General features: G+C 32.8%; 1 protein-coding gene across 2 annotated transcripts; it reads right to left on the minus strand.

Moving 5' to 3' along the window:
* Positions 1–2,954: 2,954 nt before the first annotated feature.
* On the minus strand, positions 2,955–21,844 carry LOC147074402 (protein PRRC1-like). Of its 2 annotated transcripts, none has more exons than XM_085943666.1 (7): positions 21,547–21,844; positions 19,193–19,290; positions 14,196–14,491; positions 14,002–14,104; positions 9,803–9,973; positions 4,337–4,526; positions 2,955–4,245 (listed from the first exon to the last, which is right to left on the minus strand). In XM_085943666.1, the coding sequence occupies exons 1-7, from the start codon at positions 21,685–21,687 to the stop codon at positions 4,126–4,128; spliced, it is 1,119 nt and encodes a 372-aa protein (XP_085799792.1). In that variant the 5' UTR covers positions 21,688–21,844; the 3' UTR covers positions 2,955–4,125. The 2 variants fall into 2 exon arrangements, with proteins under 2 accessions (XP_085799792.1, XP_085799793.1); XM_085943667.1 differs by having other exon boundaries at positions 3,151–4,245; positions 14,002–14,098.
* Positions 21,845–22,187: the final 343 nt, after the last annotated feature.

Raw genomic sequence — 22,187 nt, forward strand, 5'->3', positions numbered from 1 at the left:
TCGAAATCATAAACATACTATAATAGTATTTGAGTATCAACCTATGTTCAATTTGAATTGGGTTATAATACTAATATACCCGTATATATATCAATAGTATGTTTGCTACAAAATCCACCCAAGTTATCAGTACGTACTTGCACAGGTTTGATTAAAAACTATGATGAAATTAACATTTTAAAAATATTAATGCTTAATATTATTTTGACAGCCCTGTTTTCTGATCGGCTTCATCTCGCAGGTGTTCATAAAATAATAATAATGCTCCGTGGCAGACAATATCAGTAATAATAATAATATTTCTTGAAATAAAATCTCTGATGATTAGTGATTTTTGCGAAAAGATCGATTTAAATTAACGTAGTTACGACGCCGAGGTCCTTTTTATACTGAATTATATTTGAATGTCGGGCTCTTCAGCGGCCCCTTAATTTCGATATTAATCCACTGCGTATACACGCAGTATCCGCACAATCATAAACTATATTGGCGCAAATTTTTCAGTATCTATCTAGCTTCTTTGCATAATTCGCACCTTAGTTGGGGAACATAGGCACTTCCAAGAATCTCTGTTGCTTGCCAGTTTCTTTGAATTTTCTCAGGTCAAATCAGCATACCATAGCACTGCCGTATACATTCTGTGGATGGTTTTTAATGGCATTCTAGGACGCTAGAATCCGGTTGAATTCAAGAACAAGCAAGCCAGGTTGAAATCCTTTTGACGGATCTGAAGTACGTGGCCAGCTAAGTCCAACGTCATCCCTTCACGATGAAGGGCTACTTGGTTCGCTCTTTTATATCCTACTTACTTGTAAAGTTATGCCACTGCACACCCAGTATCTGCTGCAAATATCTATTCTCAAAGCTCAGTATAGTCACTCTGAGCCTTCTTAAGGTGCCATGACTCGTTACCGTAAAGCAGCACTGTCAGAATACAATCTTTAAATAACACGTTTTAGTAGGTAGGTATTAATTTATCAGTTTAATCGGAATGTCAATATGACAATGCTGTGAAAAGGATTATAAGTAAGTTTAATTTAGAAAAATATTGAGGATATTATCAAAAAACTCATTGTGTTGCAAAGGTTCAGGTTTATGCCGAGTTTAGTTAGGTTTTGTGAATATTGTTTACAAACTGTTTGAAAATTGATTGTTTTGTTTGTGATTGCTGCGAGGCTATTCTAATATATCACTTAACATCCAAAAAGAGCTACATGTGATAAATATATTACATTTTGATGGGTTAGAGCTAAAATATTGTATCTCCAGTTTTGGTCGAAAATGAGTTAGGTTCTGAAATGTTCCAAATATAGCCTATATTTTTATGTGTTAAAATATTGCATCTTCTAAACCTACCATTTCAAAGATATATACCTATTTTTATATCACAAAATCTAATTTTCCAACTTTCAATTGCAGTTTTCTCAATATTATGATTTATGGAGATACAATATTTTAACTCTAAGCCATCGATTTATCACTTTATCTATTCAGGCAGTTAATTATTACAATAAGTTAACTGTCAGAACTGTCAAAAAGTGCTACCTTTTAATAGCCCCTAGATACCGCCTTGTGTATGGAATGCCTTCCATGTTAATTTGGACCAATGAAAATAACAGAAACGTAGTAAAGTGCTAACTGTTAAGAATAGTTGAGCTGATGTGGACGGAAGAACATAGTAAATATACAAATGTTCTTGGTCTGCACCAGGTTTATGGTGCTCATTAAAGAATAAACTTCAATAAATGAGATGGCGAACAAAACCACAAATATATTTATAAAACTCACTTTATTACAATAATATCTATTTACATTTACACTCCAAATCAATACAAAACAAAATGTGAAATTAATAATATGAGAAATGAATCTCACCCACATAAGACTAACTTATTGTACCTATTTTTTCTACAAAAAAATCAAATGAACACAATATAAAATTAAAAATCTGTAAATGAAATTAAAAAAACCTCGGATAAACATCGAGTTTGAAATCATTTATTTACCAAGGAAAACAATAAAAGTTGATTGCGCAAGATTATTTTAAATATGAATGATGTCTATGCATTGTTGCATCTTTTCAAAATTTTAGTTAGGTAATTTATAATACAGTTAATATAACCCATATGCACCCAAAGTTTTTACAAATTCATTATACATAATATTATTACAATTCTACTCTGTACTCTTATCATTGGCATTCGAGATTTCATTTTATTGTCAATCAAGATGATTCCATTCAATTCCATATGAACATTTACTATGTAGTATAAATAGCAAGACATGATGGTTCAAAAGCTATGTCAGGGATGACAAACCTATACATGTGCACCATTTTTTACCGAGTTCGATACATTCAGTACAGAATGTGAACTGAACTACGTACTACTACTAAGATACGTTGAATTCAATAAAAGAAATTAGTAAACTGCTATTTTGACCATCTTTCGGTAAACATGACTGAACCACTATTTTCATCAATGAATTATTTAAAATCAAAGTTAAAACATTGTCTTTAGAATATAAGAAGCCCCAAAAGATAAGATGACACTTTATTATGTACTACCATTTGAGATTCGTCAGCAACTACAGGATAATGTAATGGAAAGGGGATTCAAAACGAATACATATATAAATATAAAAATCAGTACATAATAATAAATTAAACATGTTATATTATTAGGGAATATCCGTGTATCTAAAACATCAATTCTCAGGGTAGGTGCTATTTGTAAGGTTGGTTTTCTGTGGTTAATCAGAATTTTTTAAAAGTTTAGTTTGTTGAGAATTTACAAACATTTTTTTACTAAAATTTAAAAAAAATTCAAAAACATATAATCTGATTTACCACAGAAAGCCAAACGTTTAAATAGCTGCTCTGGGAATTGATGTTTTTAGACTTATCAACATATTCACGGATATATACCATCAGACCAGTGCTTTTAACATTTTTTGGTTAGAGGAATCCTTGCAATGTTTTGTAAAATCTCAGGGACTCCTTACCTTAGCTGGGATGTTAGTTTCGACAGGGATATTTTCATGTCCCGCTAGAAACAAACATTGTGTATATACTTTGAAATAAAAATGTTTTTTCTTAAATATAATAATTGTTCAATAATGTCCACCACATAGATATTATATTGTGAGCATGTAAAACTTTTAAAATGTTTAATTGTTTTAGTAATAGGCCACGTGAAAAACTTCATTTAAATTTCATTACTCAATTACAAATTATGTAGTGGCAAATCATGCTTTTTTTGTATGATCTCATTGTGGACCCCGGCATGAGCTTGCGGATTGTTTGAGAATCACTGAATATAGATAAAATTATTTGTGTATGGAAATTGTAGTAGCCTTGTAATAATAACAATTTTAGAATTACAAATTTCGAATTACAGATGGAATTTTGTGCCAAAAAATTCAAAATGTGAATTAATAATTGGCTTTTGCTATTTATAATTCATAATGATACAAAAGGGTTTCACAAAGGATATTAAACTCATTCTCAAGATATTATAATAACTACAGTTTATAATTATTATGATAAAGGGTATATTTATATATCTATACCTCAGAGCCAGTGTATCGTATGTATGATTTCGCAGAAAATGAGATATGTTTGGATTTTGTATCTAAAGTATCACATCTTTCAGAGACAGTTCACCTTTTGAATCTATTCCCAAGACTGAAGAACTCAAATCAACTGGTTGAAATTTTTTAAAATTACGGTTTCCCCAATGTGTTTTATTTTAACATATCGTCGTTGCGCATTTAAAATCGGCTATGTGCATAAATTTCACAAAACAGGTTTTTTGCAACAAAATTTTTGTAATATTTCCTTCTATACCAAGGAAACAATATAATGATTATGATAAAGTGTATTCTGGAAATGGTTTAAAAAATATTTCGATGATGTAGGCGACAGGCATTGTAATTGGCATTGTTTTTAGCCTCTCTAGCTCTCCTAGTTTTGAAAAATACACATAGTCGATTTTGAAAGCGCAATGACAATATATAATATATTGGCTTTCAAGTATAGATATAATCTAAAGGTATTTTAATCTCATTACAATTTAATTGGACACATTATATGATAGATGTATATTATATTATTCTGATAGAGACTCAAGTCGGTATTGCCGTAATAGCTTTTTTATACATTGTCGCAAGAGATTTAGCTGCAAGTAGGATCATTTCTCTCCTGGTAACACCAGTCGCCGATTCGTGCCAGTTGGAGTGATGAGTCTGGAATAGAAAAATGAAAAAAAGATTGAATTAAAATAATTCATTACCACAATTCGTTTTTGCTAAGGAATAAGTGTATGAGATGCAATACCTGTAAGTTTGCGGCCATATATGATCCGATGGTGGTGCTAAATCCGGTTTCCTTGTGCTCATAGTCTAAGGGCGTGTCTCCTTTTGCGGCGGCGATTATGGTCATGGGGATTGGTGTCATCTGAGTATACGTTTCAAGAGTGACTCCGGTAATTGGATCAGTGAGGACTAGTACGCCCAAATCGAACCATCTACAATAATATTATTACACAATAATTTGCTTTACTAATATTTTTCAGTGGAAAGATATAATGATATTATTAAATAATGAAATTGTGAAAATGCCGTAAAATCGGTGTTGGGTTATAATAATGCGTACGAACTTCCAAAAAAGTGGTAGCGATCTTAACAAATGTTTTTTATGAGGAAGGTTAGCCAATCGACCAATCCATCAAAAAATGAAAGAAAAAACATAATTTTTTACATAGGATGTATGCGGGTTTATACAGTTACATGTATTTTGTACGTAAAACATTTTACCGTGAGCTTTGTTATCGGAAAGAGATGACCTTAATACTATACGGTCTCCAATTTTATTAGATTCAACATGAATATTAATTCAATTTTTATAGCTGATTTTGGCAAAATTCATGAATTCAAGAATGAAAACCTAACCTTACCTAACATAACCTAAGAAATAATCCAGTACATCGGCTATTTTACTAATTTATTCGCTGCCGGCTTCCTGTAAACCGACAAGAACCGTGTCTTATTTAGACATGAATTTTATGTCAGTACTATACGACCCAAAGAGGTCTTTAATATTATGGTCATATATTTCCTACACAATATTTCACGGTTAAGTGTGATAAGGCGAACTGCATACGTACAAGTTTCCGGATACGGGTTTATACATATTTTAAGAAACGGGCACTCTGCAACTAAGCCACCATAGGGCAACAATAATTACTAATTAAAGAAAATTTGTCTTTTAATACCATCTACGTACATCTATGGAATTTTCATTTGTGTGCAAACTGGTAAGCATCAAAAGTATTTTTTTTTCAATTTTATTATGTTCTACAATCTGGTGTGGATATTTTTCGCCCCACGAAGAAATTTCTTAATGGATGTCAGCCACGTGCCCAACCTATTAAGTACATGCTCTGCGTCCAATGGCACATTGAATATGTGAATTAGCCAGACCCGAAATTGGAATCCAAGACCCACAACTTTTATAGGTGGACATGCATGTTCATTGTGGGCATTTTTGTCAGTTGTTTACTATAATAGGCGTCCAAAGATACCGAAAGGAGAAACCTGGGTTAAAAACGATTCACATTGGATAGTACAAAGCTCACATCTATTAGAATATAACTTCCGTGACTCAGTCAATCAGTAACGAAGTGTGGATGTAGGCTGTTAAGATCCGCCATAAATAGTGCACATTAAACTTTGAAGTCATACGTATATGTTTTCATTGATCGAAGACTACAATTTACAGATGGTGATGGTTAGTTTTTAAAATTCAATTAAACCCTGCGAAAACCAAGCCATAATAGATAATAGTCAACAAACAGCCTACCTCCATATTTCGCTACTGATTGACTGAGTCACAGAAGTTAAATTCTAATAGATGTGAGTTTTGTACTATCCAATGTGAATAGTTTTTAACCCGAGTTCTGCCTTTCGGTATCTTTGGGCACCTATAGTAAACTACTGACAAAAACGAGCATGTCCACTTACATGTTATTCAATGTGTCGTCGGACACAGGGCATGGACTTAATAGGTCGGGCACGTGGCTGACATTATTTAGGAAATCTCTTCATCAGGCGAAAAATATCCACACCAGACTAAAAAAAATGATGGAATTTTGGTTACAGAAATAAAATTGAACAACATGGTATTCTGCGAAAAAGCACTAAGTCAAAATTTTGCTGTTTTGACTTAATGATGAGGTAGTCTTATTAAGAGTACGCTCTATAGTCTATAAAAACGCACACAGTCATATCTATAAAACTGGCGAAGATAATTTATGTTATAAGTCAAAAAGACATACATCTGTTCAGAGAAAAAGCACTAAATGGACTTAGTGCATTTGCTTCTCTCATTCTCAGGCTATATTCACAAAATTCTGCGTGCGAAACTGCACTAAGTCATACTCAAAGCAATATCGCAGAAAGGAATTTGCCTTTTATATATATAAAAAAAGTTAAGAGCGTCCAAACTTTCAAACTCGATTATCTCAAAACTAGTATTTTTGACTTAATGCTTATTCGCAGAATACCCACGAAATATAACTATTGATGTGTATCAGTTTGCATACAAATGAAAATTTCACAGTTCTCTACGTAGATGGTATTAATTTTTGAAGTTATACTTCTTTAGGCGTGTTTGGAAAATCAGATCAGAGTGTATTTTTGGCGTGTGACATGTAACACATAATTTAATTTTTCAAACGAAAAAAAAAACGCACTCGATTGGATTCGAACCACCGATTGTTCGGTTATCAGCCGAATGCACTATCTTTACGCCACAGTATGATACTGCAATCGTGACGATTATACAGTACAATATTATAGTTTAGAATTGTTCCGTTGCTAGGCAGCGAATTTATTATTGACGGCCATTTGCAATTTATTACGTAAACAAACTATTAAATGTCATAGTGGCAGTTGTTACTTTAAAAATACACACAACAATACATAATTATATAATTTAGTAATATAAGTTAAAGTGTATAGAAATAAGCCAACGGCGTTCCAATAAGCGGTTCTTTTTCTTGAGTGTATAATTTAACAAGATAATTAAGAGCTAGTCGAAGATTATAGGTTATCACAAGTTTTGTTTTTGTTTTGTTACACCAAAGAAGTATAACTTCTAACACGCGTACATAAGTACACACACCGATTTTTTTACATTCAAAACAGTCTATTTTTTTAATAGTTTGGACACAAAAAAAAAGATTCATTTTGATTTATTTTCAAAAGACTGGATTTCTAAAAATGGCAAAGAGAAAGAAAATAAATTAAAAGACATGACCATGTAAATATATATATATATATATTAAATATCTTCATTGAATAACAAGTAATTTGAATAAATTTAAATATGTTTAAAGAAAAAATTACCATTTTGACCCCAATGGATCCATTTGTACAACAATTTTGACCTTTTAGTAATATATTATTAATATATGTAAAAAACTCTATTTATTTGAATAAACAAACTATTTCGTCACCGTTCAGGCAAAAGTCACCAACCCTAAAAACATAGTTTTGAGATATCGCAATTTGAAAGTTTGAAAATGCAGGAAAAATCAGATTTTAATGTTTTTAAGGTTTTATCTACATTAAATTATTTTCTCATGTCTTCTTAATAATTTCTTTAACGTAATTTTACTTTTTGATGCTAATTAAAACATCTGGAAGGTTTTGAAGGAGGCAAGGTAGCTCAATTATGGTTTGGTGCCTTTTGCTTGTTAATAATCTGAACAATGTTAGCCAAAAGAAGGATCAGTAAAACTCACCATCCATAAGTCACTAACTTTTGCTTGTATATTTATAATGAAGGATTTTTTTTTTTATATAGTCAATAATGTCTATTCAGCTATAATGACTTTTGCTTGTTAAGATTTTATCGAAAGTCATTTAGTGAAAAACAAATAATTCGGATTTAAGCAAAATTTTACTAACTAATGTACCGTGGTGAGTTTTGCATCTTAAAGAACATAATTTTACGCTTCGGGTGACATACTCAACTCAAAACTGCCATTTTCAGGGTTGGTGACTTTTGCCTGAACGGTGACGATTTGCTGTTAATACTTTCTTGTTGTTATTGAAAAAAAATGGGTCAGGCTTGAAAGTGTTGCCAGCATTTAATGACAAGATAAAGTCGTAACAAAATATTAATACATATTACTATTTTATGGATATATAATCAATTATTGTTGATGTGTTAATGTTTGTGTAACTCCATTGCACTCATGGTGGAGTAGTGAATATAGTTTTTCAATATGTGTTTGCTGTAGTGCAAGGAGCCTATAAGTTGGGCGAATAACTAACGATTTCTTTCCTACATTCGTTAGCAAATAGAAAAAATAGCAAATTTACACGTGTAGCAATCATACCACTCAGCATTACAAGGGTAACACCTTAACATTATGTATGTTTTGTTGTCAAAACAAAACAATGGAGCAGAAGCGATTGTCAGAATTTCCTCAATCATAAATAGATCAGTAGTCTATTATGGTTTGTTTAATTACGAGTCTGGTCACTCGAGTCCAGTCTCTCGGTTATATTAACATCTCAGTACATCATCAGTCAGTTAATTAGTATAGTAAATCTCATCAGTATATCCGTACCTGCGATTATAGCATTTCTCTATCATCTTTAACATTGTATTTATTTATTGTTGTATCGATAAATAAACTCTCTCCTCATAACATCCAAGCCCTTACAGCGTTATCTCCATACACTCCCTTCTCATTCCCGAACACGTCTTATTTTACATTCAATTGTCCCCAAAATATTTCAATTCTGTTTTCGTTTGATGAGATATTCTGCCTTCCAGTGATGAAGGGAGGTGGTAAGCTGTTAAGATCCGACATAAATAGTGCACACTAAACATTGTCAGTCAAACATATTTATTTTCATTGAACGAAGACTACAATGTGTACATAGTGTTTGTTAGTTTTTAAAATTCAATTAAATTCCTACGATGGCCGCGCGGCCTAACCATCGTGGGTCGTCCCAGGTTCGAATCCTGGGTCTGACAAGTACACATGTTGTTTTTCAATTTGTGTATGAGTCAGAGTTATGGACTTAATAGGTTGAGCAAGTGGCTGACATTCATTTCTTGTAAAACAAAATTTGTTAATACAAATCTCCACGCTGTGGAGGCCTATATTATATCTTATTAGGATCGGACATGGTCAAAAGAAAAAAAGAATCCGAGCCATAATAGTAAAAAACTATTTGTTTCATCTATGAAATATCTAAAATTATGCCATTAAACAATACATAATTTTAGATATTTCATAGATAGAACAATAGTTTTTATCGATTATGAATTATTAATTATGAATTATTTTAATGATTATGAATGAATAAGCAGGGCTTAATGAATTTTAAAAAACTAACCAATACCACCTGTAATAAGTATTCTAAATACAACGAAAATAAATAAGTATGACCAAAAAAGTGTGCACAATTTTTGTCGGATCACCAATAGTATACCTTAACTATTATGGTATGGTTAGGCAGGGTTTAATTAAATTTTAAAAACTAACCAGTACCATCTGCAAATTGTATTCTTAGTTCAATGAAAACAAATAAGTATGACTGACAAAGTTTAGTGTGCAGTATTTATGTTGAATCTTAACAGCCTACCTCCACCCCTCGCTACTGGTGCCCTCTGCACGAATAGTAAATATCTGCTTTTAAATGTACGAATAGGGAAAAATTTCACAAATAACTAAAATAATTTTTATTCGTCGGTGAAGTAACTACTTTGAATGACCCTCACCTTTCACTGGTGACCTCGACGACAAAATTTTCTATACCAACAATCGGGACATTGTTTCCAATTTTAGGATTGGTGGCACGGAGGTTACTTATTCTCTCTTTGGCTGCAGTCAGGGCTGACGCAAAGCCAACCGGTTGGGCCGCCACCTTTGTAGCCTGTGATGCGAACCCTCTGAAAATAGTATTCAAATTAGTGTATTCAAATAACATGTATGTAAATAATGAAACAGAAAATTCATTGTGCGTGGTGGAGTTATGAATGGACCATGACAGTCAATTGTATTACTCGCTTGAAAATAACCATTTTTTTGTCTGACTTAGATCAATGAATATTTTCAGTGATAATGCATACATTTAGTAGTTCAATACATACTTATTATTAAAACTATAACCCAATGTGGGTTTTAACTGTTTCTATTTTGGCTCTATCCACGTTTTCCACTGATATTGTATCTGTTCCACACAATTCAACGGATTAAGTTTAGGTCTGACCACAGCACCAACATCCTGAAACGGGCCCCCTGACTAGGATCTTTGGCGGCCCCCCTACCATTAGCTAAGGGCAGTGTGATGTTAACTGGTATTCCGCGGAACCCTAGTGACTATAATATACATGGAAGAATTCACAGTACAGCTATATACATTTCAATGTTAACATCGCTACCTGAACGTGAGATAAAGTGAAAAAAGACGATTTTGAGATAAGTATGCTAATCGATTGCTTAAAGCTATACCTACATAATATACAACTGAGATTTTTTAAAAACTTCAATTTTTTTCTTTTGACCATGTCCGATCCTAATAGGAGCATATTATGGGCCTTTACCAAAGAGATTGGACTCCTCCCACAGAGGTAGCACACAAATGTCAGTGTGTACTCGTTTTGTGAGAGAAAGTTCTATTTCTCTGAAATTAGGTACACTTTGCTGCAAATGGGCCATACTCGGACATAAAAACGCCCCACTGAGTATTTTTTTTTATCAACACAAGCTTACAACCAATTTATGATACACGAATTTTCATTATAAAAAGTTCCCGCAATAAAAACTTTATTAGGATTTAGGGTAAGAAAGAATATTGCAAATGGAAGTAAGTATTTTATGTTTAATAACACAAAAAACACAATGTTTTGAAAAATTAAACACAAATCAGTTAAAAGCTTCGTTTAGGGTTCGTTTTTGACATATTGTGTATAAAATTACTTGTTTATATAAATCTATTAGACACAAAATATAGGTAGGTATGTTTAAAATTTGTTATATAGTTAATTACAATATTTTATCTATTTAACATAATATTATCAGAGAAGCCCTGCATATATAATATGGATTCATACAAAAAAATCGATTATTTAAAACGAAAATGTTTTTATTTGAAATATAATGTATGAAAGTCAGCGTTGAGAAAATAATATTTTGAAAAGCTATTGATTCCTAAGTATAATTAATCAATTAAAATATTGTGTAATATGGTTGATTGGTTCTCTGCATTTTTTGCTAAATGATGATATCTTATTTCTAAATATTTTTTTGAAACTAGTTTCATTAAATTTGTGACGTGGTTTGTTAATGGCGAAGTATCATACATGTGATTATCTAATTCTCTAAAAATACACTTGCTATTAACAAAATAGTTTAAAAGTTTATTATTCAAATATTCTAAATTAAATTTTGGATGCATACGAATGCCTCCGCTTTGGTGCAGGGCAAAATATAGTTAACTCTGAAAACTATTATAAATTTATCTAAATAATGAATGTCATTAACTAGTAAGTACTAATATTTTTTACTTTGAAAAACAAATCTTATATTTTGGGTTCACAATAATATTACGAGTGCGGCCCTGGCACATGACATTGGAGAGTAAACATTTTGACGTTTGACATAATTGTTATTGTAACAGATGTTTTAGGAAAAACTATCAATGTATAATTAATAATATGCATAATATATTATTCCGAAATGCTGTTACTCCTTTGTATTCTTCCATTAAAAACACTTTTTTAGCCGAATAACATCTGAAATCTTTGTAAAATGCAATAACAATATCCGCCATGTTTTTTTACAACACAAAAGCAAACGATAGTGAAGTAGCAGCTTACAGTAATGCCAACAGACTTTTTTTTCTGTTTCATATTGCTTCATACGTGTTCGTACGAAAATGACGATATGCTCACTCTCCACAGTCTAATCTCTTTGGCCTTTACAGAGTGGAGGTTTGTATTAAGGTGACGCATCAGTGAAACGCCAAATAATTTTCAACTGTACGCGCGACGAAATTTTGGACTCGCTGCCATTCACTGAGAGAATGTTGACCCGGGAACACGTCACTTTGCTGCGTGATGGCGACGGGTCAATTAATTCTAAAATCATGTAAAGATGACTAAAAACGTTACCCATTTACTTTAAAAAGAAAACATGTCAATGAATATATTATTATTGTTACTAATAGAACAATAAACAGAACATAAAATGGACGTATGTTGGATTTATATGACAATTAATATTTCGTTTGACAGGCGTCATTTTCACCCGCCACCCGCAATCCGCGCATAGCCTAGCGACGATCTTTTTAGACCGTGCCTCAACTAATGCATGGCCTTAATAGATTTTTGTTTTTACGAGAAACTAATGTTAGCCATTTGCTCAACCTATTATTAGGTCCACACACTGACTCCAAACACAAATTGAAAATTAATATGTGTATTTGCCAGACCCATGATTGGAACTTTGGATTCATGACATTATAAGTCGACGGGTAAGCCGCTTGGTCATTGTGGGTGTTGTAATACCTTGTAATAACTGTAATACCCCATTTAAAAGAAAAAAATGCCAGTGTTGCATTTATTAAAACTGCCCTATAACTTCAGGGCAACAGTAGGATAACTGAGATACCCCACTGTTGATAATGGTACCTATACAAAAAATCCTACCATTATCATTTATTATAAACCGCAGAAAAAAAACAAAATAAACATGTAGTTAATTATTCCATTTGTATGACACAAACATTAAAGTTAAATTATCTTAAAACTAGTATTTTTGACTTATCCCACTGCTGCTTTCAGGTAGCAATATACGTGAAAGAAAATAGGTGACTTTTTTACTGTTCTTGGAATAAATTAGTAGTGTATGAAAACGGTACTGTTCATCAAAATTTAAGAGTAACTGATGACTTCCTAGAAATCACGCGACCTATGGGTTGGGAACCGATAATTTAAATTTATTCGCAATAGTGGAAATCAGGATATTAAAAGTTTTTCTGTTCTGAAAACGATTTCCAAATAAGTACCTAAAATAAAGAATCTGATAAGATAATAAATTATTTTAATTAAGAGTAGAACTTAATAATTTTTATTCCGTGACTAAATTTAATTGGGAAACACAAACATGACTTAGAACGAAATAAATCAGTGTAAATTGTGATACAACAGGATAGTGCAATGTGCCTAACTAAATAAGTTGGATGGACAAAACAAAAGTCAATATTTAAGTCTTCTGCTCATAACACTCAGCTGGCCGACTTGCCAAGCCGGGCACCCAGGCTAGAACCCTGTCAGCTCCCCCTTGTGTGGGGCCATGTGTTTGACCCTCTTTTTCTCTTGCAGGTGGAGACTTTTGGGTGTTTTCCATTGTTGTGACATAGGCTTGCCTGATGGACTACTTTCACATATAATGCGATGGAGGTTCATAGTTGTACCTTCCTCGATACGTGTTATTACATCGATAGATACGCCAGCAATTCGATCGTCCCGTTCATTAGTCAGACAACTCCAAATAACTAGTTTTGAGATAATAGCAAAAGCAATATTCTAATGGTCACCAAAAAATCAAATAGTATTGATTTATGCCTGAATTTCATATATTTTATCAACAGGTGTTTAAAGATTAGGTACTTTTAGATACAGTTAGAGGACATTTAGAAATATTCTTTTAATGAACTAGACAATATCAATATTTCTTTTAATTCTTTAGAAGTTTATAAGCATTAGCATTTTATTGGTGGCATTTTGGAGATATCTGAGTACTGAACCAGGTAGAGTGTAAAATTTTACACAAAACTGCATATTTATCTAAATTTTTTTTTTTTTAGAGTTGTCTGACTAATGAACTGGACGATCGAATATCTATAAAAAGGTGCTCGTACATTGTAGGTAAACATCAATGACTAAGATAAATAATGTAATGTATGTTTACTTACAAAACAGTTGCTTTTCCAAAGACTGTTTGAAATGCTTCACGTATGGGGGCTATCTTGTCTTCTTTGTCAGTAGCCACTAATATTTCGGTATCACCACCTGAATCTTGAAAAATATTTAAAAATATCATTAAACTAACTAATTACAAACTCCAATAAAAAAGAGTTTAATTTACCAAAAAGTAATATTATCTTACAAATATATTCCTTCATTTGCGGATCCAACGTAGTTATCATTGAGTCAACAGAGCTCTTGGCCTTCTCAGCGACCCGGTGCAATAAACCTCCGGTAGACATTGCACCCTTCACCCAAGTGAGAATCCCGCTGCCCGGCATTGGATCACCCAGATATTCTTCTGCTTCATGCGCCGACTGCAGAGACGGATGAGCACTGTCCACTGAACTCGGAGTAGTCAGATCTGATGAGGTGTCTCCACTGCCGGGGAGCCTGGTCGCTTCCGTTGGGGCGCCTTTGATCGCTGGGATTGCAGGGCTATGGGTATTAAAATATTACAGTGGATAAATATTTCTAATATGTAGCATATTTTTTGTATTTTTTAATCAAGCTCGTTTGAAGTGGAGCATATCTAAGTCCTCCAGAGAGTGGAAATCACATTAACAAAGATTTTTTTTATGAGGAATGGATGTTGAACATTTACCCATATCATTCACAGTCTAATAGGCGGTCATTTAGTCCATTGGGTACTCCACCTAGTACAATGACTACAGTGCAGCTTTTATATTCTTGCTGGCACACTCTAGACCAGGGGAGGGCAAACTGCGGCCCGCGGGCCGCATGTGGCTCGCCGGGTATTTTTTTGCGGCCCGCCATCATTAATTGTACTTCTGATTACGAATAACTTTTTTATATTTTTTTTAAAAAATATTGACAATAGATTAAAATTTGAAGAATTTGTTGTTTCGTTAATGTATTATCTCAGTACGTCTTCCTTGCGTCTCGTCTCACACTATGTAACCACTATTTTCTATGTTGAACATCGTGACACATTTAAATACTTTTAACTCTGCGTTGCAAGGAAAAAAAATATATGCCCACGATATGGTGAACAGTTTGAGTGGATTTCAATTAAAACCAATGACATTGATATGGACGAATCATCTGGAAAAGAAAATGACACTCACTTTATTGTCGGGTCTGCCGAATGGCATAATCTGTTCTAACGCCATTACAATAAAGGTGATATTGCTATAAATTCCTGATGCTTTTTGTTGGTCTGCCAAATGGTTTGGTTCGAACGGGTTCGCTCAAATGAACATTGACATTAGAAACACTGCTCTAACGCCATTACAATAAAGGTCATATTGCTATAAATTCCCGATGCGTGATATCGCATAATGGAAATTGCGTGATGTCTACCTATACATGCGAATTTACTTGCTAGCTACTGTATTGAGTGCGTCGTCCATTAATAATGTGATTGATTAAAACTCAAGTTGTTCCTTCAACAAATATCGAATAAGAACGTGGACCACTTTCCAACTATGAAGTTGCTGAATATACCAGAATATAAATTTGAAGAATATGGTAAAATTATTAAAGCTCTGAATGACGATTTTTTACAAAGATTTGGTGACTTCCGAAAAATTGAGACAAGTTTAGCAACAGTACGCGATCCATTTTCAATAGATATTGATAGTGTACTGACAGAGCTACAACTTGAGATTATTGGTCTGCAGTGTGACACTGATTTAAGAGAATTGCATCGTCGTGAAGATATATCCAAATTTTACAATGCCCTTAATTCAGAAAAATTCGAACAACTTAAAGATTATGCAAGAAAAATGTTCGTTGTTTTTGGATCAACCTATATATGTGAACAAACATTTTCGATCATGATCCTCAATAAAAATTCTTTACGATCAAATATCTCCGATGCCCATTTACAAGCAGTTTTGAAAATATCAACCACAAAATTAACACCTGAATTTGAAAAAATGTACAACACTTTCATTCTTCTCATTAATTTTTTTGTAATGTTTATTTTTCGTGATAATAAATAGTGTATATCTAAAAATGGTATTTTACTTGCGGCCCGCCGCTCATTTTGAATTCTTGAATTTGGCCCTCCATCCAAAAAGTTTTCCCGCCCCTGCTCTAGACTTTATATCAAGGGTAGTCAACCTTTTTATACCTACCGCCCACTTTTGTATCTCTGTTAGTAGTAAAATTTTCTAACCACCCACTGGTTCCACAGTAATGATGATTTATAAAGTAGGGAAGTAACTTTACTTTATGAAATTTATAAAGCAGAGTTACAGCAAGTTAAAGCATATAATAATAATTACTTACCAAATACTTTATGTCAGACTTTTGCTAAGTTTGGCAGAATAAATCTTTATAAAACAACTTACTGTAATTAAATCTATCTTTTTATTTATACTTTGCATACATAGAAGCATAAAGTCTCATGAAATTACATTTAATTAATTAAATTATTAATGAGATCCTTGAGGCTGATGTTGCGAAACTAAATACTGGATATATGGCTCAATTTTTGTGAGGAACAAACGAAGGTCTCCTCTTTCGGAAATATTCATGAGGTTTCTTATCATTTCATATTCATATCTACCACTATCGAATTTATGTTTACTTTCTTCATTACATCTAATTTCTAACAGTTTTTCTTGGCATGTTGCATTAGCCTCTTCAATATTTGACTAAAATACTAAACTTATGCGAGAGAGGTACAAATAGTATATTTTCTGAAATTTAAATTGTCATGAAAACATAATGAAAATGTTTTTAAAACCCCTACCGCCCACAATAAAAGCTGGAACGCCCACTAGTGGGCGGTAGGGATCAGGTTGACTACCCCTGCTCTATATTGTCACTGTAAAAGCCAATTGTCGTAACCCTCAAATATCAAATTGTTCAGGAAGTGAAAAAAACTGTAGACAATGGATTTATTTATTATTTTATTACAGATTGATAATTTCCTTTTATTGACACACCAGTGGCTTACATTTAAAGGGTTATAGCATTTGGCTGGAATATTCTTTGTCAAGTTACAAATGGCTTAAAAATTAGTTTTTTTGGGATTTATGATACTTGGTCATTTCGTGTAACAGTATGCAATAAGTCCATTGCCATCAAAATGTCACTTCGGTGAAAAGTGAGGGTTATGACAATTACTACAACAAACTTGTAAAGCCAGTGTTCACCTACGCATCGGAAACCTGGACACTAACTCTGCGAAATAAATGAGCCTTGAACATTTTTGAAAGAAAAATTTTCCGCCGTATATATGGACCGACCAGGGACGGCACCAATTGGAGGAGAAGATATAATGCTGAGCTCTACGGGCTGTACGAAGATTGCAGCGCAGTTCAATCAACTAAGATTGGGAAACTGCGATGGCTAGGTCATGTGCACCGTATGAATGACAATGAACTGGCAAAGAGAGTGATGTCCAGCAATCCAATAGGGCAGGGCGTAGAAGAGGCAGGCCAAAGATTCGCTGGTTGGATGGAGCTGCTAGTGACTGCCGTATTCTGGGGGTACCGAATTTGAAAGCGGCCACACTGGATAGGGACAGGTGGAGGGAGCTGTTGGAGGAGGCCAAGACACACACCGGGTTGTCGCGCCCCTGATGATGAAGATGATGATGACAATTGGCCTGTACAGTGACGATATTATTTCTATTCAAAATAAACTAAAGAAAGATGTCAATTTACAAAGAAATTATATGTAATAAGTAGTCATTGTAGATTTATGAGATTGACTACTTACTATGTATAAAGGTCAAATGTATATTGATAACAATTTTAATGATACTTGTAAATATATTTTTGAGTAGATAATTATTGCAAAGTTAAAAACTACTAGATACATACAATCTAGAACTAAAATTGTTTTAATTGAATCGAAAAAAGAAATTCTGTAAGAGGTTTCATTTACTATTCTGTTATTTAGCAATAAATATTGGTATGTAACTTATGGTGGTTTAAAATTATGTTATGCATTGAAATTAAAATCGCATTTGTTTTGGCATACTTAAAAGATGGCAGACTTTTCCAGACATGGAAATAATATAACCATTCGGAATTACTAATTCGAGAAACCTGACCACTTCACTTATCTGTACTCCACTGTCACCGCTAACAATTATATGTTAACACCTTCTGACATTTAAAAGAAAGATCCTGAGAGTAGTATTTGGTGCCAAGATTGAATATGGTGTGTGGCACATATGTCACAGTTGTGAAATCCCCACCCAACATAATCCAAATCAACACAAATTGGTTAGTCATTAATTGAGTTAGCATTTACTTGGTAGAATTTCATTTTAAAAGAAATGAAAATATAATTAATATTAATCCTACAGGTTTTTTAGAAGGTTTGTCGATAGCTATTTTGGCTGTAACACCATTATCAAGACTATTCAGATAGGCCATTTGCCTTTGCTTAAATACTATATGCATAGATAGAGACAGAATACATTTTTTTTATTCATTCAAACAATATTACGACTGTATACTTATTATTAATTGCAATATTATTAATACTTTGAAAACCTTAAGTGGGCTTAAGTAATATTACAATTGATAATACATATACAATGTCATAATATTGTTTGAACGAATAAAAAAAATGTATTCTGTCTCTATCTATGCGTATAGTATTTAAGCAAAGGCAAACGGCCTATCTGAATAGTCTTGATAATGGTGTTACAACCGAAATAGCTATCGACAAACCTTCTAAAAAACCCATAGAATTTAATATTAATTATATTTTCATTTCTTTTGGGTTAGTCATGTTTAACGAATAATTTGGGCATGGAAAGTTCTTCATGCAAAGTCATCTGGGTGAAGAGTGTTTGGCGCGCGAGTGATTGGAATTCCAGGTTGGAAGAGGAGTGCGGAGTATAGACTGGAAAGGTGACAACTTGAAGAGGCTAGACACCATGTCTGGCTGTTGTGTCACAAGTGGTGTGAAAGTTGCGGTTTTCGAGTATCCCAGTCCACATCTTGAGGGTCCAGATTTGATTTGTGATTAATCAACGCTGACTTACTTATTTTATCCCAAGAATGCTATTCTATTAATGGTGTTATAAGCACAGAAGCTGAACATGAGGAGCATACTCAGTGAGGCAATGTAAAGATGTTTTCACACCTCATGGTTGATTTTGCCATTGGAACTGGCAATGGGAAGAAAACATCTTTATTTTTTTACCTGAATGTCGTGGGCAAGAAATCACTCGATTCGCTCGATGGAAATATTTGTGGCATTGATGGTTGGATATTGATTCCATCATGTGATGAAGATTCTTTCTATAAACAAAAAATAAAACATTTATTTTCATTACAGATAAATATGGCCAATGAAGCAAATAGTATAAATTATGAATCACATTGCACTGTGCAGTGCCATACCAGATGCCAGTAATGAAGGGTGGAGGTAGGCTGTGGAGATCTGACATAAATTGTCATAATTATTTGTTTCAATTGACCTATGATTTATTTTTAAATTGGATAAAACTCTACCTAACCAAACCATAATAGATGAAAAATTATTTAGATTTAATAGCATAATTTAATATTTATAATATCTATTATCATTTGCTGGCAGGGATTCATATTGAATTTAAAAAAACTAACCGATACCATCTGCAATTTGTATTTTTAGTTCGATGGTTTGGGATGCCACTATAGTGGATACACTCGAGGAATCTTACTTGAATAAATCAGTTCAATCGTCAGGTTCAGCAACTCTTTTAACCGAGTCCAACAAAGCCAAAAATACGATAGTCTGCCACCTATGATTTCGAGACTTTTTGACCCTGGGGACATTCTGCTTTAAAGACGGTGGATGAGATCGGTCATCGCTTGACTGATAAAACAGATAAGTGCCGTTCAACTGAGTACCTGAGATAATGAGTAAGCATATAAATCTAAAGAGGCAATGCAGCCACTGTTTTAAGTACTACTGAGGTATCCAGGGGATTGGAGGAGGTATTTTATAAATTTGGTGAAACTTAGTATATCAAGAGTTTTAATTATTATTCTATTGGTTTATATAATATATATGTACTTATTGTTTAATTTTTCAGCTTTTATTAATTATTACTGTTTTTCTATACAATATAATAATTCTCTATATTGTTTAATTGCAATAATAGGGTATAAAATAATTACAAGATAAAAAGAACTTTTTATATATGTTTTTAAATTTTCTGTTGAATTATTATGCTCAATATGCTCAAATTTGTACTTGATATGAAGTAAATAAAAAACAAACAAATATAGAATACTGAAATGTCATTTTCATTTCTATAGTAACGCACGTATATATTAATAATTTAGTTGCTAGGACCACCCCCTTAGCAACCAATAATAGTCTTTTACTTTTTACAGATTTTTATGAAATAACTTTCCATACAAAACAGAATTAACTGAAAATGAATTCAATCCTGCTTAAAGATGGCTAAAAGTATTAAAACAATGCATTGGCATCGTGTTCTGATATATTCTAAAAGTTTCAAATGTCTAGCTAGTCGGGAAGTTAGTTAAAAATCGTTTGCAAGATTTGTACTGGACAAACAACCACCGGACAAACAAGAATACGAGCTAATAAAAACGTTGTAATAATTTAAAATTAGAATAATATGAGAATTATAGTGCCTGTAAAAATGCATGGATTCATTGGCACCAATAGTGTCTAAATTAAACTATCGCGATAATAACTGTTTCCACGAAAAAGTGCTGAACGTCTCGCCAATCTCATTCTTCAATTAGTGTAAGTGAGATGCATTGTTGTTATTGTATTGTGCTATTTGATAGGTTGTGAAAATTGGTTGACGTCAAAACGCTCTGCACGGTGTAGTTATATTGTTTCCGGCAGGTTCACCACTTTTGCTCTATAAGCTCCAAGTATTGTGTGAAAATTGAGAAGCTTCTGAACTTTTATGATCCATGTATGCAATCTTGCAATTAGCACAATAATATGTGTTTACACATTCATTTTCTTGTTATGGCTGAGATAATACATACCGTCAGCAGTAAATCCATGCATGTGAAAACGGGGTATAAGTTATTCTTTTTATGAATGTTTAAGATATGGGTATATAATTGTCTTGAACTAATATGTATGTTTCCAAGTTCTGAAGAATATTATTTTTTTGTGTCAAATAGGTTTAAACCTATTCTTGAATCCACTCTTGAATACTCGATATACCCAGGTATCTATTGGGTAATATTTTGATGAAATTGTATAAACTGTTTGGCTACGGTATTGTTAAAACGAGATATTATAATATGGTGTCACTTAAATTAAGAATGTTTTTGTGTAAATGTCCAATTACTGATTTATCTAGGGTTTCATAGGACCATAAAAAAAGTTCTTCAATCTCATATTTAAAAAATACACAACTGAAACATAATATAAGAGTTTGTAGCCATATTTTAATAGGTATCAGAATAAGAGAGAATACATAATATAATTAAGTATCCAGGCGTTCTTATGTATTCATAACGATGTAGAGCTGAATTAATACCGTATAAAATCGATTTATTATTGAAAATAATAACCTTTATTAGGCTTTCAGATGCCTGCTGAGGCGCCGGAGTAGTGATAAAGTTCGGAAGAGCCGATGGAGGTGCAACATTCGAAAGTAAATTAACGTTGTTAGTTGCAGCTGGAAGTTTCGGCCTAGGGATGTTAGGATTCATCCTGATTTTGGGTTATCACAGAGCTTTGTTTATTCTTGTTGTCAGCAAAGAATTCAAAAGGAATCATAAGTTTATCGAGTCCTGAATGTTTGTTTATTGTATTCCTTGTCTTTTCAGAAAACACGTACACAGTCTTGTGTCTATCAAAAGTGACAGTACTTTGCGATTGCCATGCTTCAAAAATACTGTTGATTATTGCTATACAAGGTAAAATAATTTCCCCATTAATTTGTACAAAAATTTATAACCCTTTTCTGCTTGAGTAATGTTAAAAATTACTCTGAGCTTAGATAATTAATTAAACTGTTATATGTTTTAAAAATAAATTAATAATAAATATTGTTAAAAAATTAAATAATTGAAAAAATATACCTACCTACCTACCTATCTCAAAACACAAAATAAAATTACGTGTGACATAAGAAGACGTATTGAATTGGATTTTCTCAAATAATAAAATATAAGTGATGATTTATGAAATTATATTATAATTATACGGC

The sequence above is a fragment of the Rhyacophila brunnea genome, unplaced genomic scaffold (assembly GCF_057557595.1).
Source record: "Rhyacophila brunnea isolate RB1 unplaced genomic scaffold, BYU_Rbru_1.0 scaffold_16, whole genome shotgun sequence".
NCBI lineage: Eukaryota > Metazoa > Arthropoda > Insecta > Trichoptera > Rhyacophilidae > Rhyacophila > Rhyacophila brunnea.